A 19,461-nucleotide genomic window follows, 5' to 3' on the forward strand; every position below is an offset into this window, starting at 1 on the left:
ACAACTTCTATTCAATTAAACCACTCACCTGGTACTAATCACACACTAACTCAGCTAATTCAAACACCACCTTACAGAGTTACCAAATGTAGTTAATTAAAGATTACTTGAAGCAGGAGCTAGCCTATCTGCCTCAGTCCCTGGTTCCTGTAGACTGACCACTATTATATGCACACCCTTAAATGGGTTCCACCTCACTTTGCAAGGGGACTGGCACAACTGCTAACTGCTCTATTGACAATACTTTTACACACTTATTGCTTTTGTTAATTTATCATCTCTAGGCTTTACATTACATGTATCTGCGTCAGATAAAATACATAACCTTTGACAGCAAATACAAAAACACATAAAATATGGTTTAATTATGTGCAGTACAGCACATGAAAGGTAAGCTTGGGTTAGGATGCCCAATTAAATTGTGCACACTGTCTAGTATAACATTTAGTTTTTTGGCCTGCATGTTAAATAAATGTTTGCCTTTTTATTCAGGAAAAAGTCACAGCAGATAGAGTGGAAAAGTAGCAACAAGACCAAGTGGACGGGGGTGGTGTGCGGTATGCTTCAGTGTGATTTACAAAGGGGGGCAATAGTAAAAACAAGGCCAATAGCTGTTTAAAAACCTGCTAGGTCGATGTCGTGCTGCACCCGGTGGGTCTGACCCACTCCCTCTGGCCTGGTTGTGAAGCAGTGCTGGAACTCCCGCAACAGCTCCTGCAGCAGGGCCTGCTGATCCGGGCTAAGCCCCTCACAGCTGCAGTGCCAGACCGCGTTCACTGCTGCTAGAGTGACGTATAGGTTGGCGGACTGTTGTGGTACTGCTGGGCTGGGCCCTTCTGTTGTTTGTATTTTAGTGGCTTTATGCCATGCATAGAACTTTAATTTACTGTCAATGTCTCAAACCTCCACAAGCAGGATTAATGGTACTTTGGCAGATAAATAAAGTGTTAACCTATTACAATTATTAACTCATACTAGAAATGTTATAAATTAAAGAAGAAAAAAAAAATCCAACCCATGCTGTGTTTTTTTTGTTTTTTTTGTTTTTTTTCTACCAACTTGAAATATATTAAGAGACCCTTAAGTATGTGTCCCTGCATTCCAACTCTTGCTGGTAACCAGCTCACTGCAGTGCCTACAACAATCACAAAAAACTCATTAGTCTGATGGTATATGTTCTGAGAGCCCACACAGTTGTTTTCAAAGGGCGCAGGAAAATGTTTCATTCAGAGAACCACAATGACAATTTCCTGCTGTAAAAGCTCAGAACCCTTAGCTGGTATAACCTTGTTTCTGTGTAATTAAATATTGAACAACTCGTCCACCTATGAGTTCAGAACAGATACGGGTTTTTCAACATATTTGGCAGACTAATAAGGGTGTGGCTGCCTGTGTGACGTACACCACATCCTGGCTCTGACGGCCCTGTAGTACTTGTGACAGGGCGATGTTAAAAAGCAAGGGAGACTTGTGCGTATTACAGTATTGCAGTGTGGCTTGATTTCAAAGGGAAGAGACAGCAAGCAGGCTATACTGAACTGAACCACACAAACAGAAAAACATGGCTGGGGCGCTAAAAGAGAGGTTTGAGAAGTTTCTTCATGAGAAGAATGTAGTAAACGATCAACTGGCAAAAATCGAGGCCAAGACAGGAGTAAAGCGATCCTACATTGCAATCGGTAAGTCGTTAATTATAGTAATTATAGACCACGCAGCAAACAGGAGTACCAAAAGAGCTGCTTCTTTGACTGGCAATTGTGTGTCACTGTTGTATAAAAATGGAAGTTATGTTTTAAATAGAAAAAAAAACAAAAAACAACAACTCATGAAATGCAGCTATGGCCAAACGTTTTGCATCACCTATAATTTTAGGACCGAGACATTAATACAAATAAAAATAAAATATATAAACAGAATTTAGATATTTTATTTAAAAATAGTACAGTATTTCATGTTGGATTTCGAAATGTCACATTTTTCGTTAAGTATGGGAAACTACATAGCAGTATGTAAGTCAATATGTTAACGTAACGTTATTCAGTAGGGTTCATTCGCGACTGAAGTAATAATTGGGTGATGAAAAACCTTTGGCTATAGCTGTATATATTGTTGTTGTGATGAATACATATTTGCATATTATAATGTACTAGGGGACATATATTCCCGTCATTCCAGTAGAATAATGTCTTATTAACGTTTTAATAGCATATGCAAAACTATAGTATAGCTCGGTAAGATTTTTTTCACAGAACCCTTGATATATCATCATATTCAATGTGCGTTGCACTGTTACGTAAACATTTTCTTTTGCCAAAAATCTGTAAAATCAGGCTACAGTCATCTGTACCACCCCGTTGTTTGTATCCCAAGCTATTTCTGACAATGTCTTGCGAAAGGTATACAGTGGTTGTTTAAAATCTAATTATGATATAAACTGTAAGGCTACAGCGTGTTATGATTTTGTTTTGCAGCTGTCATTGCCATTATTTCTTTATATCTTGTGATCGGATATGGGGCATCTCTTTTGTGTAACCTCATTGGATTCGTGTATCCTGCATATATTTCGTAAGTTATTCTGTTTGTTATTTTTATTTATTTGTTTAGTGTTTTATATATATATATATATATATATATAGAGAGAGAGAGAGAGAGAGAGAGAGAGAGAGAGAGAGAGAGAGAGAGATGAGCTGGTTCAATTAAAACCCAAACCATTTTGAATTTAGCTATACACAGGCTATGCCGTTTGAACGATTACGTCACCCTAGAAGCCTATAGTCAGCAACATAATATAAACTGAAGAGATATCTGTAGTGTCCTTAACAGGCATATTTATATACAGTGCAGTAATACATTATGACAATTCAAGCGTCTGTTTGTACATTTCAGTATGTAAGACACAGAGGATCACATTATTAAAAAAACAAAACAAAACATAAAAGCCAATGCAGATAAATATTTCACAGTATATGTACACATTAGTTTCATTAATTTGCATGTACATTTTTTGAATGAATCAGCAAATATTGAGTAAGTCTGTTAAGAGATATTGCCTAATGTTGCTATTTGGCAAGCATGTTATTACTAAATGGGTTATTAAAATAGCCACACACGGGGACTCTCGCCTGGCGCATCCAGTAAAAGCACTCGCTAGAGTGCAGGATGCGCTCTATAGCCTGAACGTCGCCAGTTCGAGTCCAGGCTATTCCACAGCCGACCGTGGACGGGAGCTCCCAGGGGGCGGCGCTCAATTGGCCGAGCGTCGTCCGGGGGGATGGTTAGGTCGGCCAGGGTGTCCTCGGCTCACCGCGCACCAGCGACCCCTGTAGTCTGGCCGGGCGCCTGCGGGCTTGCCTGTAAGCTGCCCAGAGCTGCGTTGTCCTCTGAGGCGGCTGCACGGTGAGTTTACAGAATGTAAAGAAGCAGGCGGCTGACGGCACACGCTTCGGAGGGCAGCGTGTGTTCATTTTCGCCCCTCCAGAGTCAGCGCAGGGGTGGTAGCGGTGAGCTGAGCCTAAAAATAATTGGGCATTTCAAATTGGGGAGAAAATAATAAAAACTAATTGGCAACGACTTAAATTTAAAAAAAAAAAAAAAAAATAATAAAATAAAATAGCCACACACAAAAAAAACCAAACATAAGTATATGAATTTAGCCCAGTGCGTTGTCATTACTACGTTAAATATGAGTTTCAACCCAATTACGATAGAGTGTCAGAACTAGCAGACTTTATTGGGGTGTGGGTTTTTATGTTCCAGATGTACTTGTATTTAAAGTAGAAAAGCTTAAACAGCAGTAATGGAATAATCCAATACCTATAAATCAAGAGCCGTATATGGATTGAGAACTATCGTTTGGATAGCCCTAGTGTAAAGTACATTCTCATTATATCCGTAAAACAAGCACTGATACAAAAATAGCAAATTCCGGGAAGAAAAACAGATCAAACAACAAATAATAATATACATTTGAGGCTAATTGCTCTCATAAGCGAGTATGTGTTAGGTAAGGTTTAACAATGATGCTGTTTGAAAATGTTGTATTCGTGTTGTATCATGGGCTATAAATTAAATTTGTAGTTTGAAAATGAGCACAAATTAACAAGACTTTAAACTGATGCTCTTTTTTTAAAATATATTGTGACCTACTGTAGATTAAACCAAAATAAACATATTTTAAGGTTGCAATTGTGTCACGACACATTTTTTTTTTACCTTCTCCATTTAACACCTGTTTAATGTTTCTGCCAGAATCCACAAAATAACAACATAAACAGTTTTGCTTGGTCAGCTTATTGTAATAAAGTTAGCATTGTATTTGCAAGAAGGTCAGTGTTGAAAATTAGTTTTATTGTTTAGACATGACACACACACACACACACATACAGTAAGAATCTGTTATAAAATGTGAAAAACATGAAGAAAATAAATATTGAAGGATGTGTTATAAAATTCAGCATATAGGTTAAGATGGAGCAGTCCGTTCTATAAATATGTTTGCACCTTTATTAATATCCATTTGCAGTAGCTTTTCAAATATCCTATTCCTACTTGCTATGTTTAGCGGTGCCCATTTTTTCTAGTTTTCACAGTTGTTTGCACCATCTCAGGATTTTGTTTTATTTACATACTATACTTTGCCTTGTGTTGAGTCTTCTGCCATGAGTGACTGCACAATGAAGCTGGATTGGATTACCTGATGCTCTTCCGTGTGCAGTCTGTTTGCTTGATAGCTCTGAAATGTCAGAAAGAGGCCCACCCTTTACCAACAGGAATTACCACAAGCACAGACATAGAGCAGAACTGGCACGTTGACAAAAAAACATTTCAGGATGCGCAACTGATGCATTATCATCTTAAGTTGCACTAGGGAATTGAGTCACCATGTGACTGGTTTATTACTGGGTTCTTCGTTGTTGAGAAATCTATTGGACACATGGATTGTACACGGCAGCTTCATTTTTCTGGCACAGACAAGAGGCCGCGCCTTTATTGAATTTAAGATTTTTAGCCCAGGGGCATTGATTATTTAATGCAGTTGTCATCACAGAATATATATATATATATATATATATATATATATATATATATATATATATATATATATATATATATATATATATATATATATATTATATATCAAATGCTGAGCAAGGTAGTCTGTAGAATTGCATGTGCCGTACTGTTCAGGATGTGGTATAATATTGTGTGGTTTGGAGTGTCTATATACTGCTGTTGTGGTGTAGTGTCAGTCACATGGGAAATGCAGAGATGTAGGAAGAAGGAAGTGCTGTAAATGCATGGTAAAGCACAAGGTTGCAAATTCAAGGTAAACGCATAATAGAAGACTATTGAACTGTATTTTTTGTTTACAACTGTAAGTCACCCTGGGTAAGGGTGTCTGCTAAGAAATTCTTTCTTTTACTGTAATATTAAACTGAATTATACTTTTTTATTATTCGTTATTCAGCTAATTAAAAACTGAAAGAATATTGTAAACAATGATGTAAAATGCCAGTTAGATTTGTCACTCTTTAGTTTGAGTACTAATCAGAATCGGTGGATCCCAGGGATGATATGATCCCACAATGAAAAGAGTCTAGGTACAACACAAAACAATAGTGATTGTGACCATGACCTCTGACCGAATATGGGATGGTACACTTGGAGCTGCTGTCTTCTGTTTGGTAACAGCTGTATTCTTTGATGTTCTTAAATTCCATTACCTGTGTTGTCCAACCCTTTCACTGCCACGTTGTTTTAACCTCTAGCCATATCAATGACACAGACCACATGCTTTGACATGGGGTCCTTATAGTGGGTACAGAGTTGCATTGTCTCATGATTCACTCAATAAAGTTCCGTTACAAGTGGTGTCCAGTAAAAATGAACCATTCCACTGCCACATTCGATGTACCTCTGCATATGAATGTCATGTTTACACATTATTACATCTGATATGTCCCTTCTTAGATTTTATATATATATATATATATATATATATATATATATATATATATATATATATATATATATATATATATATATATATATAGACACACACACACACACACACACACACACACACTTATATAGCTGAGAATTAATATGCGGCAGTACCAAAGTTTTGAGCATTCAAATGTAATGCTTTCTTATATTCTTAAACCTTTTACCAGGCAGCTGATCATGTTTAAATGGTTGGTGTATTTTTAGGGTTGAAGTAAACCAGGATGCCCTTTAATGTGGGTTCCCAAATTATACCAGTGTGTGTATGTGTGTTCTATAAAGGGATTCCCAGTCTTCTTGCTACGAATACATCTCTCTCCCAGTGTATAACACTATCACAATAATAATACAAATATAAGCCAGTATTGAAAGTGTTTGCTGGTCTTACTTTAGACTTGTTTTCCTGCTTTATTAATACCAGTATTTAAAAATGTATTACAGAGACTTTTATGTGATGCCTTGTTATATTCTTAGGTTTTATGCACCTGTTCAGACTTGAGATATCAGTTATGTATTCTAGAAGTGTACCTCTAAAGTCGGCACACAGTGTCATCCACTGAATGTATTTCTTCAAACCACCCCATATGCACTAAAAGAAAGGTTGCATAAATATTAAAAATCTAGCCTACCTCTTATTCTGATGGAATAACATGATGTGTTTATTTTGCTGCTTACACTGCCCTTATTAAAATAATCTTGTTTCTGACTTTCAGAATTAAAGCAATCGAAAGCATAGCCAAAGATGATGACACAAAATGGCTGACCTACTGGGTGGTGTATGGAGTTTTCAGCGTGGCTGAATTCTTTGCTGATATTTTCCTGTCTTGGTTCCCATTTTACTACATGGGCAAGGTATGTTGTTTTTGTTGTTTTGTTGGGGAGATATAAATCAATCTTTATTTTATGTAGCACCTTTCAAAATGGACCACCATCACAAAGCGCTTTACAAGATGCAGTAACAACAAGAAAATCCATAATACTTTAAATACAGAGAAATGCATAATACATAATATACAGTGAAAAATGCATAATACATGAAATAATAGCAACAACACAGCAGCTAATAGCAGATGTCAGGCTTAAAGAGCATGGAAAGCAAGAGAGAACAAATGGGTCTTGAGAGTTGATTTGAAGCGAGCAATGGTGAGAGCATCACGCATCAAAGCTGGGCGAGAGTTCCAAAGAGTTGGAGCCATGAAGCTAAATGAGTGTTCTCCAAGTGTGGTGCACTTTTGCTTGGGGATAACAAGCAGGCCAGAGTCAGAGGACCTCAGCTTGTGGGCAGGGACATAGTGGGTCAGCAAGTTGAGGAGGTACTCGGGACCTATGTGATGAAGGGCATTGTAGGTGAGCAGGAGAGTTTTGAAAGTAATCCTGAACTTTACAGGTAGCCAGTGCAGCTGGGCAAGACGGGGGGGGGTGATCATGCTGAACTAGCTGCAGTCGGTTTATGGTGCGTGCCGGGAGACCACCATAGAGAGTTGCAGTAGTTGAGTCGAAAGGAGACAAATGCATGACAAAGTATCTCTGTATCCGGGAAGGAAAGGTAGGGACGGACTTTGGAGATGTTTCGAAGATGGTAGAAGGAAGATTTGACCACGGAGGAGATGTGGGCATCAAAGGAGAGGTTGCTGTCAAGAAGTACACCAAGGCTTCATACTGTGGGGGAAGGCAGCAGCAGAGTTTCCGAGGTTCAGGGCAGCTATATTGAGCTTAAGCTGAGTTTTAGATCCTACTAGAAGGAGTTCAGATTTGCTAGTGTTCAGCTGAAGAAAATTGGTAGACATCCAGGCCTCAATGTCTTGAATGCAAGCCGAGAGCCGGGCCATGGCAGAGGGGCTTCCAGAGTCAAGTTTTAAGTAGAGCTGGGTGTCGTCAGCATAGGAGTGAGACATGAGGCTGTGTTGGTGGATAAGGTGACCTAAAGGAAGCATGTAGATATTGAAGAGAAGGGCCCAAGAACAGATCCTTGGAGAACACCACTGCATCCAGCATAGAAAACAGACTGCATGCGTCCGGATAGGTAAGAGGACATACAGGAGAGACAGGTTCCAGAGATCCCAGCATACTTCTGAAGGCGGTCAAGAAGAATGCCATGATCTATGGTGTCAGAAGTGGCTGTTGGATGTTTCATCAGCTGACTGGCTACAGCCCTTTCGATATACATATACATATGTAACGTCATGTAATCAAAGAAAGTACAAATGTCTACCGGAAGCCATAGCAGTAGTACAGTTATTTCATGTTAGATTTCAAAATATCATATTTTTCAATGTTTGTCAGTTTGTCATTAAGTATAGGGAACAATGCAAAGCGGTATGTAATTCCATATGTTAACATTATTCAGCAGGCTTCATTTGACTTCATGAAGAAAAATGTGTTAATTCTACAGGGTGATGCAAAACTTTTGGCTATAGCTGTACAGTGGCATAAACTGTTAATAATGAGAATAAGTGAAAATGAGATAGTGTCTGAGAAGTTATATTTAAATAATATACTAGCAACCAGAATCGATTTTAAAGGTTAAATGTGTAACACGTACATAAACCATGTGGTCCTTTTCATTGTAGAGCAAAAGCCATGCCATGTGACCAGTGTGATTTGTGGCCTCTTAGTCTTTACCAGATATAGGCAGCATAAGCTGATAACAAAAAAGGTTTAAGAATGACTCAAAGGCTGATGTGAAACATTTTTTCCATGTTGCAGCATGTAGACTTTCCAGGTTTGGAGACACTAAAAGTACAATTAAAAGGGACACTATAAGAACTTGGTAGCAAACGGAAAACAACCTGAGTTTAGGTTACCAATATAATTTGATAATGGACCACTTTCTGTCTTTTATGAAAATGTATGTGCAGTGGTTTAGTGAGCAAATCCTCTCGTAAAAACCTAGGGTTCTTATTTGGGATCTTATACTGAAAGCCTTCTCGTCAAAAAGGTAATTACAGTGCATGCTCATTACACAGTTCTGGTTTAATCTTCTTTGTGAGCTTCAGAGACATCACTTGCTCTAGAAACAAACCCCAGTGGAAGTTAAAATTTAAATACAGCTGTCTCAAAACATGGTAAACGTAAAAGATGCCATTACATTCCAGACAAAGAACTGTAACTAATTTATTTGAACATGCTTTAAAGTCATAAATATCATTGATAGCTGTTCCATTTATTATTATTATTATTATTATTATTATTTATTTCTTAGCAGACGCCCTTATCCAGGGCGACTTACAATCGTAAGCAAATACATTTCAAGTGTTACAATACAAGTAATACAATAAGAGCAAGAAATACAATAACTTTTGTTCAAGCAAAGTACAAGTGTGACAAACCACAATTCAATAATACAGCAGATAATAGTGATAGTTACATCAGGATATGATTAAATAGTGATAGTTACATCAGGATGTGATTAAATACAAAGTACTACAGGTTAAACACTTGGCAGATTACAGTATTCTGAAGTACAGGATTAAATGCAGTAAAATAGGGGGCAGATAAGAGCAAAATAAAGCACATTTACATGAAGGGTGATAGTGTCCCAGGATACAAACAGAGGAGTTCTACAGGTGCTCTTTGAAGAGGTGAGTCTTGAGGAGGCGCCGGAATGTGGTCAGGGACTGGGCAGTCCTGACATCTGTAGGAAGGTCATTCCACCACTGCGGAGCAAGGGTGGAGAAGGAGCGGGCTCTGGAGGCAGGGGAGCGTAGTGGAGGTAGAGCTAGTCTTCTAGTGCAGGCGGAGCGGAGAGGTCGAGTGGGGGTGTAGGGAGAGATGAGGGTCTGGAGGTAGCTGGGTGCAGTCTGGTCAAGGCATCTGTAGGCTAGTACAATTTAAATTCAATTCCTGTTTTTCAAAACCATAGAAAACTGTGCAACTTGTGGTATTAAGAGGTATGTTATTACTGTTACATCTAAAAAAAGATCATCCCTTTCTATATTTGTTCCTATTTGGATTGCTGCCGTATGAATCATATCAAACACTGCCTTAAAAGTCTTAAATGTCTTTCTGCTTTGCAAGACATGCCGTACGAGTGCTTACAGGCACTTATAATGTAGTAAGCATGTTTGACGACACTAAATGCAAGGTGTGCATTTGCTTTGACCACCCTTGTTTGTAAAATCAAACACGACATACAGGAAGTGAGTATTTACATGTCCAGGGATTTCCTGACGTGTGGTGCTTGTGAAATAAAAGGGTGCGGTCTTGTATTTCAAGCTGTCGGCTGCTTACAAATATCCCATTCTTGTCCTCTTGAGCACTGTGCTGCTTGGGTATTGGTGTCTAGTTCTAGTGTCACAGAGGATCACCATCAGTGTGTTTTGCCTTCTCCCAGCCCGATGCATCTGCTATGAGACAAGGTAATTCTACCCCTCACAGAGACACAGTGGAATGCAGACCCTTCTTGAGCTCAAAGGATTATGCAGCACAGATGGGAACAGCAAGACTTGCCCGACCGAAATTGCTGCCTTTAGAGCGCGTAACTTGCTTAAGTGAGAGCTTTGGTAAGAGGTGAAATAAATAGCAATGTACAAATTTCAGAACAATATTAAGCATGCATTGCCAATCTAACATTTATAGTTGTAAAGGAAGGGCAGGCCAATGGTAAATATTTGCCATTTGGGCAACACTCTGCAATAAATAGCTGTGGTAAGAAACATTGATAAGGGTTATTATTTCCTTTGAATTTCTGTGGAATGTAGTATAAATTGAGGAGTTATTTGAAATGAAATACATGTTGTTGTTCGGGATCCTCTAGAAAAACAAGAACACTTTATCCTTGGAAGTCTATCCCAGAAATAGTAGCTCTAACCCAAAGGTCCTGTGTAGGATATAGACATATCCAGCTGCATATCCACATGGAAAGTTCTCAAACACTGATACCAGATTCCTAAACACTAAACAGTAAAAAAGCCAAAAATCCTTCAAAATCATGCACTTTAAAAGTATACCAAATCAGATTAGAAAGAACTTTGTGTTTTACGAATGCATTTCAAACAGCAGCAGACAATACCTACAGTCCATTCTGTGATGCGTAATCTTGTGACAAAAGCATGTCTAAACCAGTTAGCAGTTGTAATGAACAAACAGGGAGTGGCTGTAACTTGTAATTTACCTCATTATCTTGCACAAGGGAGTAAAATGTATTGTAAAGAAAGGGAGAAGAAAAGGAGAGTTGGGCCATGTTAACATTAAGTGTTAAATGTACAGTATAGGACTTTGTTAAGGATGAATAAATGTCATCAGATAAATGTATATATACTTGTCGCACTTCCCTAGTTGAGACTGCTCAATTTACCTTGTTAGGCAGCAAAGGTTTTGCACACCATGGTCCTGTTAAACTGTTGTGCAATTAAATCCATGCACCTGTATGAGGCATGGTTGACATACCCACCAATCCAGCTTGCAAGCCACTGAGAGGCAAGGAGCTATAATCTGCATCCCAAATTCAGCGTGCTAGTCTGTGAGTTAGTGTTAGTGATCAGACTCTTGTGTAAAACTGATAAACATGTCTAAGATTATTATAGCCTTAACTTTTAATTTCCAGCCACAGCGGGGAAACTTCCTGCACCAAAACTCAATGATTAGTAGATAAACAAGTGGAGGAGAGATTTACTCCTATCATGCGCTCAGCAGTATCTGCAGGAAGAATGCAAGAGGCTTACATGACAAGCAAAGCATGACTTGACAAATGAAAGATAAGTGAAAGAGATAATGTCAAGCTCTGCTGATCAGGATACAGAGATCATTGATACCTATCTGACACAGTCTATTTTAAACATCATTTGCATCTTCAAACAAACAAACAAAAAAACACAGAAATGGCATGATAGTAAGATTTAAACCTCTTATTAATCAGTTACCTTGAATGCAGTTTCTTTCTTTGCCTGTCTAAATGGTTTGGTTGGGAAAGAACCAATAAAGCTTTACGAGGATATTCAGCAAAAGAGAAGTCATACGTAACTTAATTCCCTCAACTACTGCAATCTCCCTGCATATGCAAGGTTTTCATAAGGTCTGCAGACAGACAGCCAGCATATTGCGTATTCACGCTACAACTCTCAACTAGTGTCTAAGTGGTAATCTCAATAGGGTGTATGCAACTTGAAGGTACAGTGAAGCATTTGAGAATCACAAAAGCATGTGACTCACAGAAGACACAGCAATGGCTTGCAAATGCCGCTGGGAGACTAAATATAGGCTAGATACTTGGTCTGCAGTCAAGTATGCCGAGTTTGATTCCTGTTTTTAAAAGCACATTGACATTTGTGTGTTTGCCAACAGTGTGCTTTCCTTGTGTGGTGCATGTCTCCCACCCCTTCCAACGGATCCATGTTGATCTACCATCGGATTATCCGCCCCTTCTTTCTGAAGCATGAGGCCAAGATGGATCGTGTTGTGAAGGACCTGAAAGACAAGGCTTCAGAGGCTGCTGACACCATTACCAACGAGGGTAAGGCCACATCATTACTAATACTTTATAGTATTGCCAGAATAGTCACACTTGAGGTAGATAATTCAATCTCTGGATGTGGTGAGGCCATGGCAGATGCACAAAGTTGTATAGTGTAACACAAAAGTAAAAATCAGCGAATTATATGTGCCTAATGAAAAAAAATAAGAAATTGATATAAAATTTAAAACAGGAGTCCCACCTCTTATTCATCTTTAAACGCACACATGTTTCAATTTGTTTAAACAGCATTAGGGATGTGTTGATCAGTTTTAAGCATTCCATGGGAAAAAATAAATAATGTGTTTCCACATATATGACATGCATCTGACTTTTAATTCAGCAGTATAGTCTAATATGAACTGTAGTGGCATTTCCTATTTTAAACCCAGAGCCCACGACGACAGTATTAGAGGCATTACATTGTGCAGCACAGTGCTTGTCAGGGGAGAATGGACCAGACGAGGCAGAATGTTAGAAACAAGGTTTTTGTAGGTTAGTTAATGTAGGTAAGTTTGAGGCTTGCTTAGGAGCCTTAATTTGTAGCTTTTGCAGAAGACCAATGAAAATGTATCAAAAGTGGTAGGAGTGTTTGCGTTCAAAACTGTTTCCTGATGTCACAGGATTACCTAGAGAAAGAAAATGAAAAGTGCAGTAATAGTAGCCCAACTAGATTTGCAATAATGAATTATATTTACATATATTCTCAATTTCTATTGGTTAAACTTATTTATTTAGTACCAGTGTGTTTCCTCAGGTACTGGTCAATCCCATAGGGCCTGTTTCTGAAATTAGAATGTCTACGTGCACCTACATTTCTTAGTAGATCAGCAATATTTCTATTTTGAAATTTTGGCCTGACGCAAAAACAAACCAGCATTGCAGCTGACAAGAATGATAGTTTTAGAATATTTAATTTCCAAACATATATCGGTGTTCTTGCTCTCAGTCAGTGAAGTGAGGTTACAAAATCACTCCCCCACCCCTACCAAATCTACACCTACAGTACAGTATAGACCTATGTAAAAACTTGCTAAAACAGAGCCAAAAAACATTGCAGACAAGAAAACTAAAGTACTACAAGTCAAGTAACACAGAGACAGACAGAGATGCACTGTATGCAGTCAGTGGTCGAGGGAAAACCAATGTGAAAATGCAAAGGGAAGTAAAATACAACTGGTCGACACCAAGCAGCATAAAGTAGTGAAACAAAAGAAAGACATAAACAAGAAGATAGAAGTGAGCAGCAGAAAATCTCAAACTCACAACCGAATGTTGATTTTGAAAACATGATTACATGTTTGGGTGTAAACATTACATCTCTGGGTAATCTGATCTGTTTATAAGACTGGCCAAGGCAAGTCGATCAAACTAACTTCCCTGCAGGGTAGCACTAAAACTACCTAGTGCCAACTTCCGTGAACTCAGTCAACAGCAAGGATAGCAGGGAGTTGCAGGGAAGTTCAGCGAAACACTAAATATCTAAATTGGGTGCGGTTTGGGAGTGGAGAACAGAATTTCTGTTTCCTCTAAACTGCTTCCCCCATCCCCACTGGATTAACTGAGACTGCACAGTAGTGACAGCCTTGGTGTGGAGTTAAGAATGGTAAATTCTGTAATAGACACATTTTGCTCCAAGACTTTATATTATGTATATTACACACTAGAAACCGTACGCATTGGCAGATATCTTGCCTGCAAAATTCCACAAAATTGACAAAATCACTGTGGTATTGACTTGTTACAAGAAATTCTGTGCCCAGCCCTATTAAGGCCATCATTTTGGGGCCTTGACTCTTCTTAATATAAAGGTTTCACTCTATTTTCATTTATTGTGTTTTTCAGCCAAAAAAGCAACAGCAAACATAATGTTTGAAGAGAAGAAGAGCTCCTAAGCCCTGGACAAAGTCTTATTTAAAAAGCTTAATCTCTTTGGAGGACTGTGGTACAAAATGTCTAAATAAATGTTGCCTTGGAGTTTTTCTTTTTAATGACCCAGGAGATCTTTTCAGTTTTGCTCACTATTGTATTGTTGTATGTATCCGTAGCAATGGATGTGTGTTACATAAAGGCAGTGCAGTAGCTGTTCAAGCTTATTTCAAAACTATTTTAATCATGTATACATTGGAACAATGCGTTTCAAGTGTATTGTCCCGCCCCTGCACAAGAAGGAACCTAATAAAGAACAACATATTACTAATTGTCTTTATTGTTTTTTCTTGTTGGTATTAAAAGATTTACCAGGAAGTAAAACTCACTGAAGCCAGGGTGTTCTTTCCTGGCTATCCTTTGATTAACAAATCAGCTGTAGGCTGACAGTTGACAGTAAACTGGTTCTCCAAGATGGTAGCGGCTGGAAATTTCACAATTTTACTTGGTTAATCTAGTATACCGGCCATGTTATCAGACATTTACACATCATATCTTTGATCATGTGCTGTGGTTTTAAAAAATGTCAAGTACAGAATACTAGCACAGTGCACAGAAACATCTATTTCCTAAAACATGGCAGGCAGATTTACGAGTCAAAACTGTAAACACTGTAGCCACTACAAGTCTTATTACCTATTCCCTTTCTAAAACTAGTATCGGTAAAGGATCCACATATCATAAAGAAGGTAATGAAAGAAATATCTTTATTTTTTATGAGTGCCTACTCAGTTGACAGTAACAAAGTGTAGTCTAAAAGACCACTGTTTACCATTAAAAAGTCTATCAGGGTCCTGCCAACTTAAATTGATGCTGAAAATGACAACAGTTGACAGCAATTTTGCTCCCAAGTCAGACCCTCTCTATCAGTCTTACTCTGTATTTAAAACCGAGCAGCAATTTGTGTACTGGCAATTATTGCCAAGAGTAAACTAGCCTGTAGTCTGAAAGGAGATAACTTCTTACTGGCTGAGGAAGACATTTCATGCTTAGAAAATCGATGCTTAGGAAAGACTTTTTTTTTTTTTAAAACTCATCCAGGACACAATTTTTAATTGCATACCCAGCATACATTATCCTTGGTGATCTGAATTGCTGTTGGCAGATCTGACAAAAAACAGCAGTCTTTACCAGTGGATTCTGGGTAAGCGAGACCAGCAGGTGATTCTGTATCCAGACTACTGAGGTTTCATTATGACCACCCTTATAACCTGAAGAGTAACTTGCTGGTGGAAAACTACAACACACAATTGCTTATTGGTATGCGAATGAATGGCCTTTTTTGCAGTTTATTGTATTTTGCAGCATACTTTGTATTGTGGGGTCTTTGCATTGCACAGCACAGTATGGACCAGAAAAAGACAGAAACAGAATGTTAATACTTCAGAATAACATTGTAGCATAAAGCAAGTCGTTTTTATGAAACAGGCACACCGTATAGGTTTATTATACAACCGTTTACATCCAGAAAATTTGGATTTCTGTCACATTTAATATGGAGTTATGATTAAATGGCAAAATGTTTGGGGCTGAACAGAGTCCTATTCCACTTGCACTGGAGAACAGAATGTTGCAGTTTTCCTTCTAATGAATAACAAGGTAATGAACAGAGAAGAGAACAACCAGTGTTAAACCTTGTCTACTGCAGTTTTACCTAATGTATGTACAACAGGAGCGATAGATGCGTGAGATATTAAACACAGCAACTGAAGTAAAACCACAGACGACAAAAATGCAACAGGTAATGTGCTGCACAATAAATTGGGGGTGTTCTCTAGAGACAAGTAAAAAATGTACAACATATGTACAAGTACAGCCATCTCCGTATGCAACTGCACAGTAAGATACAGAACCCAGTATCTTTAAGATAAGAAAAATTCTAGTTGCACCAGAATTAGATTCTTGGTTTCCTAAAGAACCCGTTATCCATTTGTGATTCATTTTGAAAAGATCATTACCATGGATGTAGATCATGGTGATTTCATTTTTTTTTTTTATCCAACAGACAGATGGCTTTAATTTTGTGTTTACAGCTATGGCAGGGATGTAGGTCACAAATATAAAACACATATACTAATATGCATTGCTAATGACTTCCCATCACTCTATGCATTATTCAGTTATGTCAGAACAGTTGTAAGCAACATTAGCAAAATAAATCTCTGTGCCTACAGCAATAAAACACTTGTTAAAACATGCTGGAGCAACTAGTAAAAAAAAAAAAAAAACACTTTGTTTCAGTGTATTCTGCCATGTTGTACAACATTTCTTTTATGCAGCTGTAGTCATTTCTGCAGTTAACTATAATTTCAGCTGCTCACTTAATGCAAAATATTTTGGTGTGTGAAAGACTGACAAAAGTAATGCTTTTCAAAATTAAATTGTAATTTTGTCAAACTATACCATTTAAAACCACTAACATCTTACATTTTTCTTATGATTTCCATGTTGGATAAAGTAGAAAAGGAGGTGGAGTTTAGCTTGATAGAAATGACTTGTTTCAATATAAGGGCACTAGACATAACTGGCACTACGGATGTAAAGATGCATTTATTTGTATGGTACTGTATGCTTGTTATCAGGATACACAAGATGCACAGAACAGTGATTTAGTTGGGTCTTGTGCACATGTAATGGATGAAAAATGTAATACGTAATGTTAAAAAAAACAAATCAGAAGCTTGTAGATTTAAATTTCCTTTTTGACAAAATAAAATGCGTTTTTATCTAATGTATTAAAAACTACTTTAATCACTGTAAGTCCACCAGTTCAGTATGTCTTACAGTACACATTTAACTTGCCATTACATCTTTTATTTACAGATACATATTCATGAAAGTCTAATCTTCTCAAGCCAAGTTTTATTTCAGAGATCTAAACCCACACTTCCCTTTACTGCATTTCATACGGAATACCCATTTAAAAATAAAAAAACATGACTTTATACTTGTAATCAAATTTGGTCTTCATTTGCTCTCCTTCACTTCCTACATCAATACAGTTTTATCTTTCACAGTGATACACCAAGGTTAACATCCACATTGTATAAAGCTACAGCTTTCTGTAACCTGTGTTTCTTTGCCTTCTGCATTACTCCAATATGTTTGGTACATAGCAGCGTAGTTAACACACTTTAAATCCCTGAGATTGACTTCTTATTGTGATTTATGATATCTTCTTACAGATGACAGAGGCTAGAATTAATAGAAGTGTTAAAAAAAAAAAAAAAAGTCCTGAACTGGTCTAAGTGCAGTGCAATTGTGTGTCTCCTGCCTCCCCAAATCTTTTTTTCAATACTTGAATTCTGTGATGGATACAAAAAAACCAAACTTAAAATGTTGATAGAAGTACGATTGTAAAAGGTGAATGATGTTAGGTGTTACAAAAAACCATAACCACAAAGTATTAGAAAGAAAAAAATAATGCCTTTTTCTGTGTAAATTTAATTTGTAATATATAGAAGGTATCTAGCTATATACACACACACGAGTGTGTACTGTAAGTATCTTTCAAATTTACCCAGACACAGATACATGTGGCTGCATAAAACATTTGACATTGTTGCCTACATTTAAAAAGAACACAAATGGATTTACATTAAAAATGTAATCTAGTTTATTTGAGATCTAACTTTTAGAGCTGGGACCTCTTAGTATAAATGGGCATCTTCTCTCCTATATCACAAGCGTATGGAATTAAAAAGGAAAGGATTTGTCTTTTTTTTAAACAAATTACAACAAAAAAGGAAACAGTCAAGACCTATTGTAAGTAATGATAGAAAGGGGGCACTACAGGGTGTACATATAATGGAATAGAGGTTTCCTTTCCCCATTATTACATTCGGAACAGCAATTGATTGCGAGACTATCCATTAATAATAAACTGACAAATTTATTCTTGTGACAAGGCGGCCTGAGTTTTTGGGTAAAGGGAAACTGTCAAAAAAAAAAAAAGCCTGAGGAAAAAAGCTCATTCAATTCATTATTTTACAATAAATTTACAGTAGTACATTATGTATAATATTATCTATATATATATATATATATATATATATATATATATATATATATATATATATATATATATATATATATATATATATAAAGGCATTTAAATTGATCACTGACAAAAAAAACCTGGCTATTTTACAGTTGTAAGTACAGAAATTAAATATTCAAGCATGATGCAAAAATCGGCATGGTTGTCACAGTATATACTGTAAACATGTTACTTTGGAAGGTGAGCAAAAGTCCTTCAATCATCTTAAACTCTTTATTCATTTCGTAGGCATGATTAAAGATCAGTTACATATAGCTCTTTATTGTTAGTTTTTAAATAGACCAAACACCACATCAAAATTGAACTAATCCTTGCCAAGATCCAGTCTGGTGGTGAAGGGGGGTGGAGGGGGGCAGTGTTCTGGTCTGTTCTGTAGTAGTAAACAAGTGATTTTTTTTTTGTTTTGTTTTAAAAATGTCACAAACTTTGCAGCACACTGCAGCATTACCCTTAAATATAAAAATATTTGTTTTTCTTTTAATGGGATATTACACCTTGCAACCTGGAAAGGAGAAGCAATACTGCTACTGAAAGTAGCCTGTCCATAGCACTTTCAAGTCACATAAGGCATTTACTGTGTTGAACTGTTTCTATGGCTAACAAAAAGGTCCAGACATGACATCTCAGCTTGTGTTATGTCTTGCGGCTACTCCAGATCTGCTCTGGAGTACTTTTGTGGTCAGAAGAGTACTCAAATGGAGATCTGTGTCCAAGGGGAGACCTGGAGTCATATGGGGGAGACCTAGGCCCACTCCCAGAGGCTCGGTGGTCCATCTGCCAGTCTGAATGGTACCTGTATTCTCGGGAGGATTTGTGGTGGCCATATTCAGAACTGGATCGTTGTTCAGAGTGGGACCTGTGGTCAGAATGGGAGTGATGGTCTGAGCGAGATCTTTCTTTCAGGCTCCCTTCTAAACCTGACCTGTGATCTCGACTTCTGTGGTCATCCAGTTTTCTGTGCTTACTGTCACTGTAGTATCTGTTAAAATAAAAAAACAAAATAAAACCACAATTTTTT

General features: G+C 37.6%; 2 protein-coding genes across 6 annotated transcripts in view; one reads left to right on the top strand and one right to left on the bottom strand.

Moving 5' to 3' along the window:
* Positions 1–1,421: 1,421 nt before the first annotated feature.
* Positions 1,422–14,654, top strand: LOC131698779 (receptor expression-enhancing protein 5-like). The gene is made up of 5 exons (XM_058992805.1): positions 1,422–1,679; positions 2,472–2,565; positions 6,717–6,855; positions 12,286–12,454; positions 14,300–14,654. Exons 1-5 carry the CDS (start codon positions 1,562–1,564, stop codon positions 14,347–14,349), a joined length of 570 nt encoding a protein of 189 aa, XP_058848788.1. The 5' UTR covers positions 1,422–1,561; the 3' UTR covers positions 14,350–14,654.
* A 419-nt stretch (positions 14,655–15,073) lies between these two features.
* Positions 15,074–19,461, bottom strand: part of LOC131698778 (chromodomain-helicase-DNA-binding protein 1-like) — a 34,463-nt gene continuing 30,075 nt past the window's right edge. For all 5 annotated transcript variants that reach the window (XM_058992785.1, XM_058992783.1, XM_058992775.1 and 2 more), the window contains exon 37: positions 15,074–19,422. In XM_058992785.1, coding sequence (XP_058848768.1) covers positions 19,077–19,422 — 346 coding nt within the window. In that variant the 3' untranslated portion in view covers positions 15,074–19,076. The remainder of the gene's footprint in view (positions 19,423–19,461) is intronic.

This window comes from Acipenser ruthenus, chromosome 2, assembly GCF_902713425.1.
Source record: "Acipenser ruthenus chromosome 2, fAciRut3.2 maternal haplotype, whole genome shotgun sequence".
Taxonomy (NCBI): Eukaryota; Metazoa; Chordata; class Actinopteri; order Acipenseriformes; family Acipenseridae; genus Acipenser; species Acipenser ruthenus.

Excerpts from the sequence above, each read along its gene's own strand:
- LOC131698779 (XM_058992805.1), top strand. The coding sequence starts at position 1,562 with ATGGCTGGGGCGCTAAAAGAGAGGTTTGAGAAGTTTCTTCATGAGAAG. Across the intron at positions 1,680-2,471 it reads GCGATCCTACATTGCAATCG|CTGTCATTGCCATTATTTCT; the intron begins GTAAGTCGTTAA and ends TTTGTTTTGCAG. Across the intron at positions 2,566-6,716 it reads GTGTATCCTGCATATATTTC|AATTAAAGCAATCGAAAGCA; the intron begins GTAAGTTATTCT and ends TCTGACTTTCAG.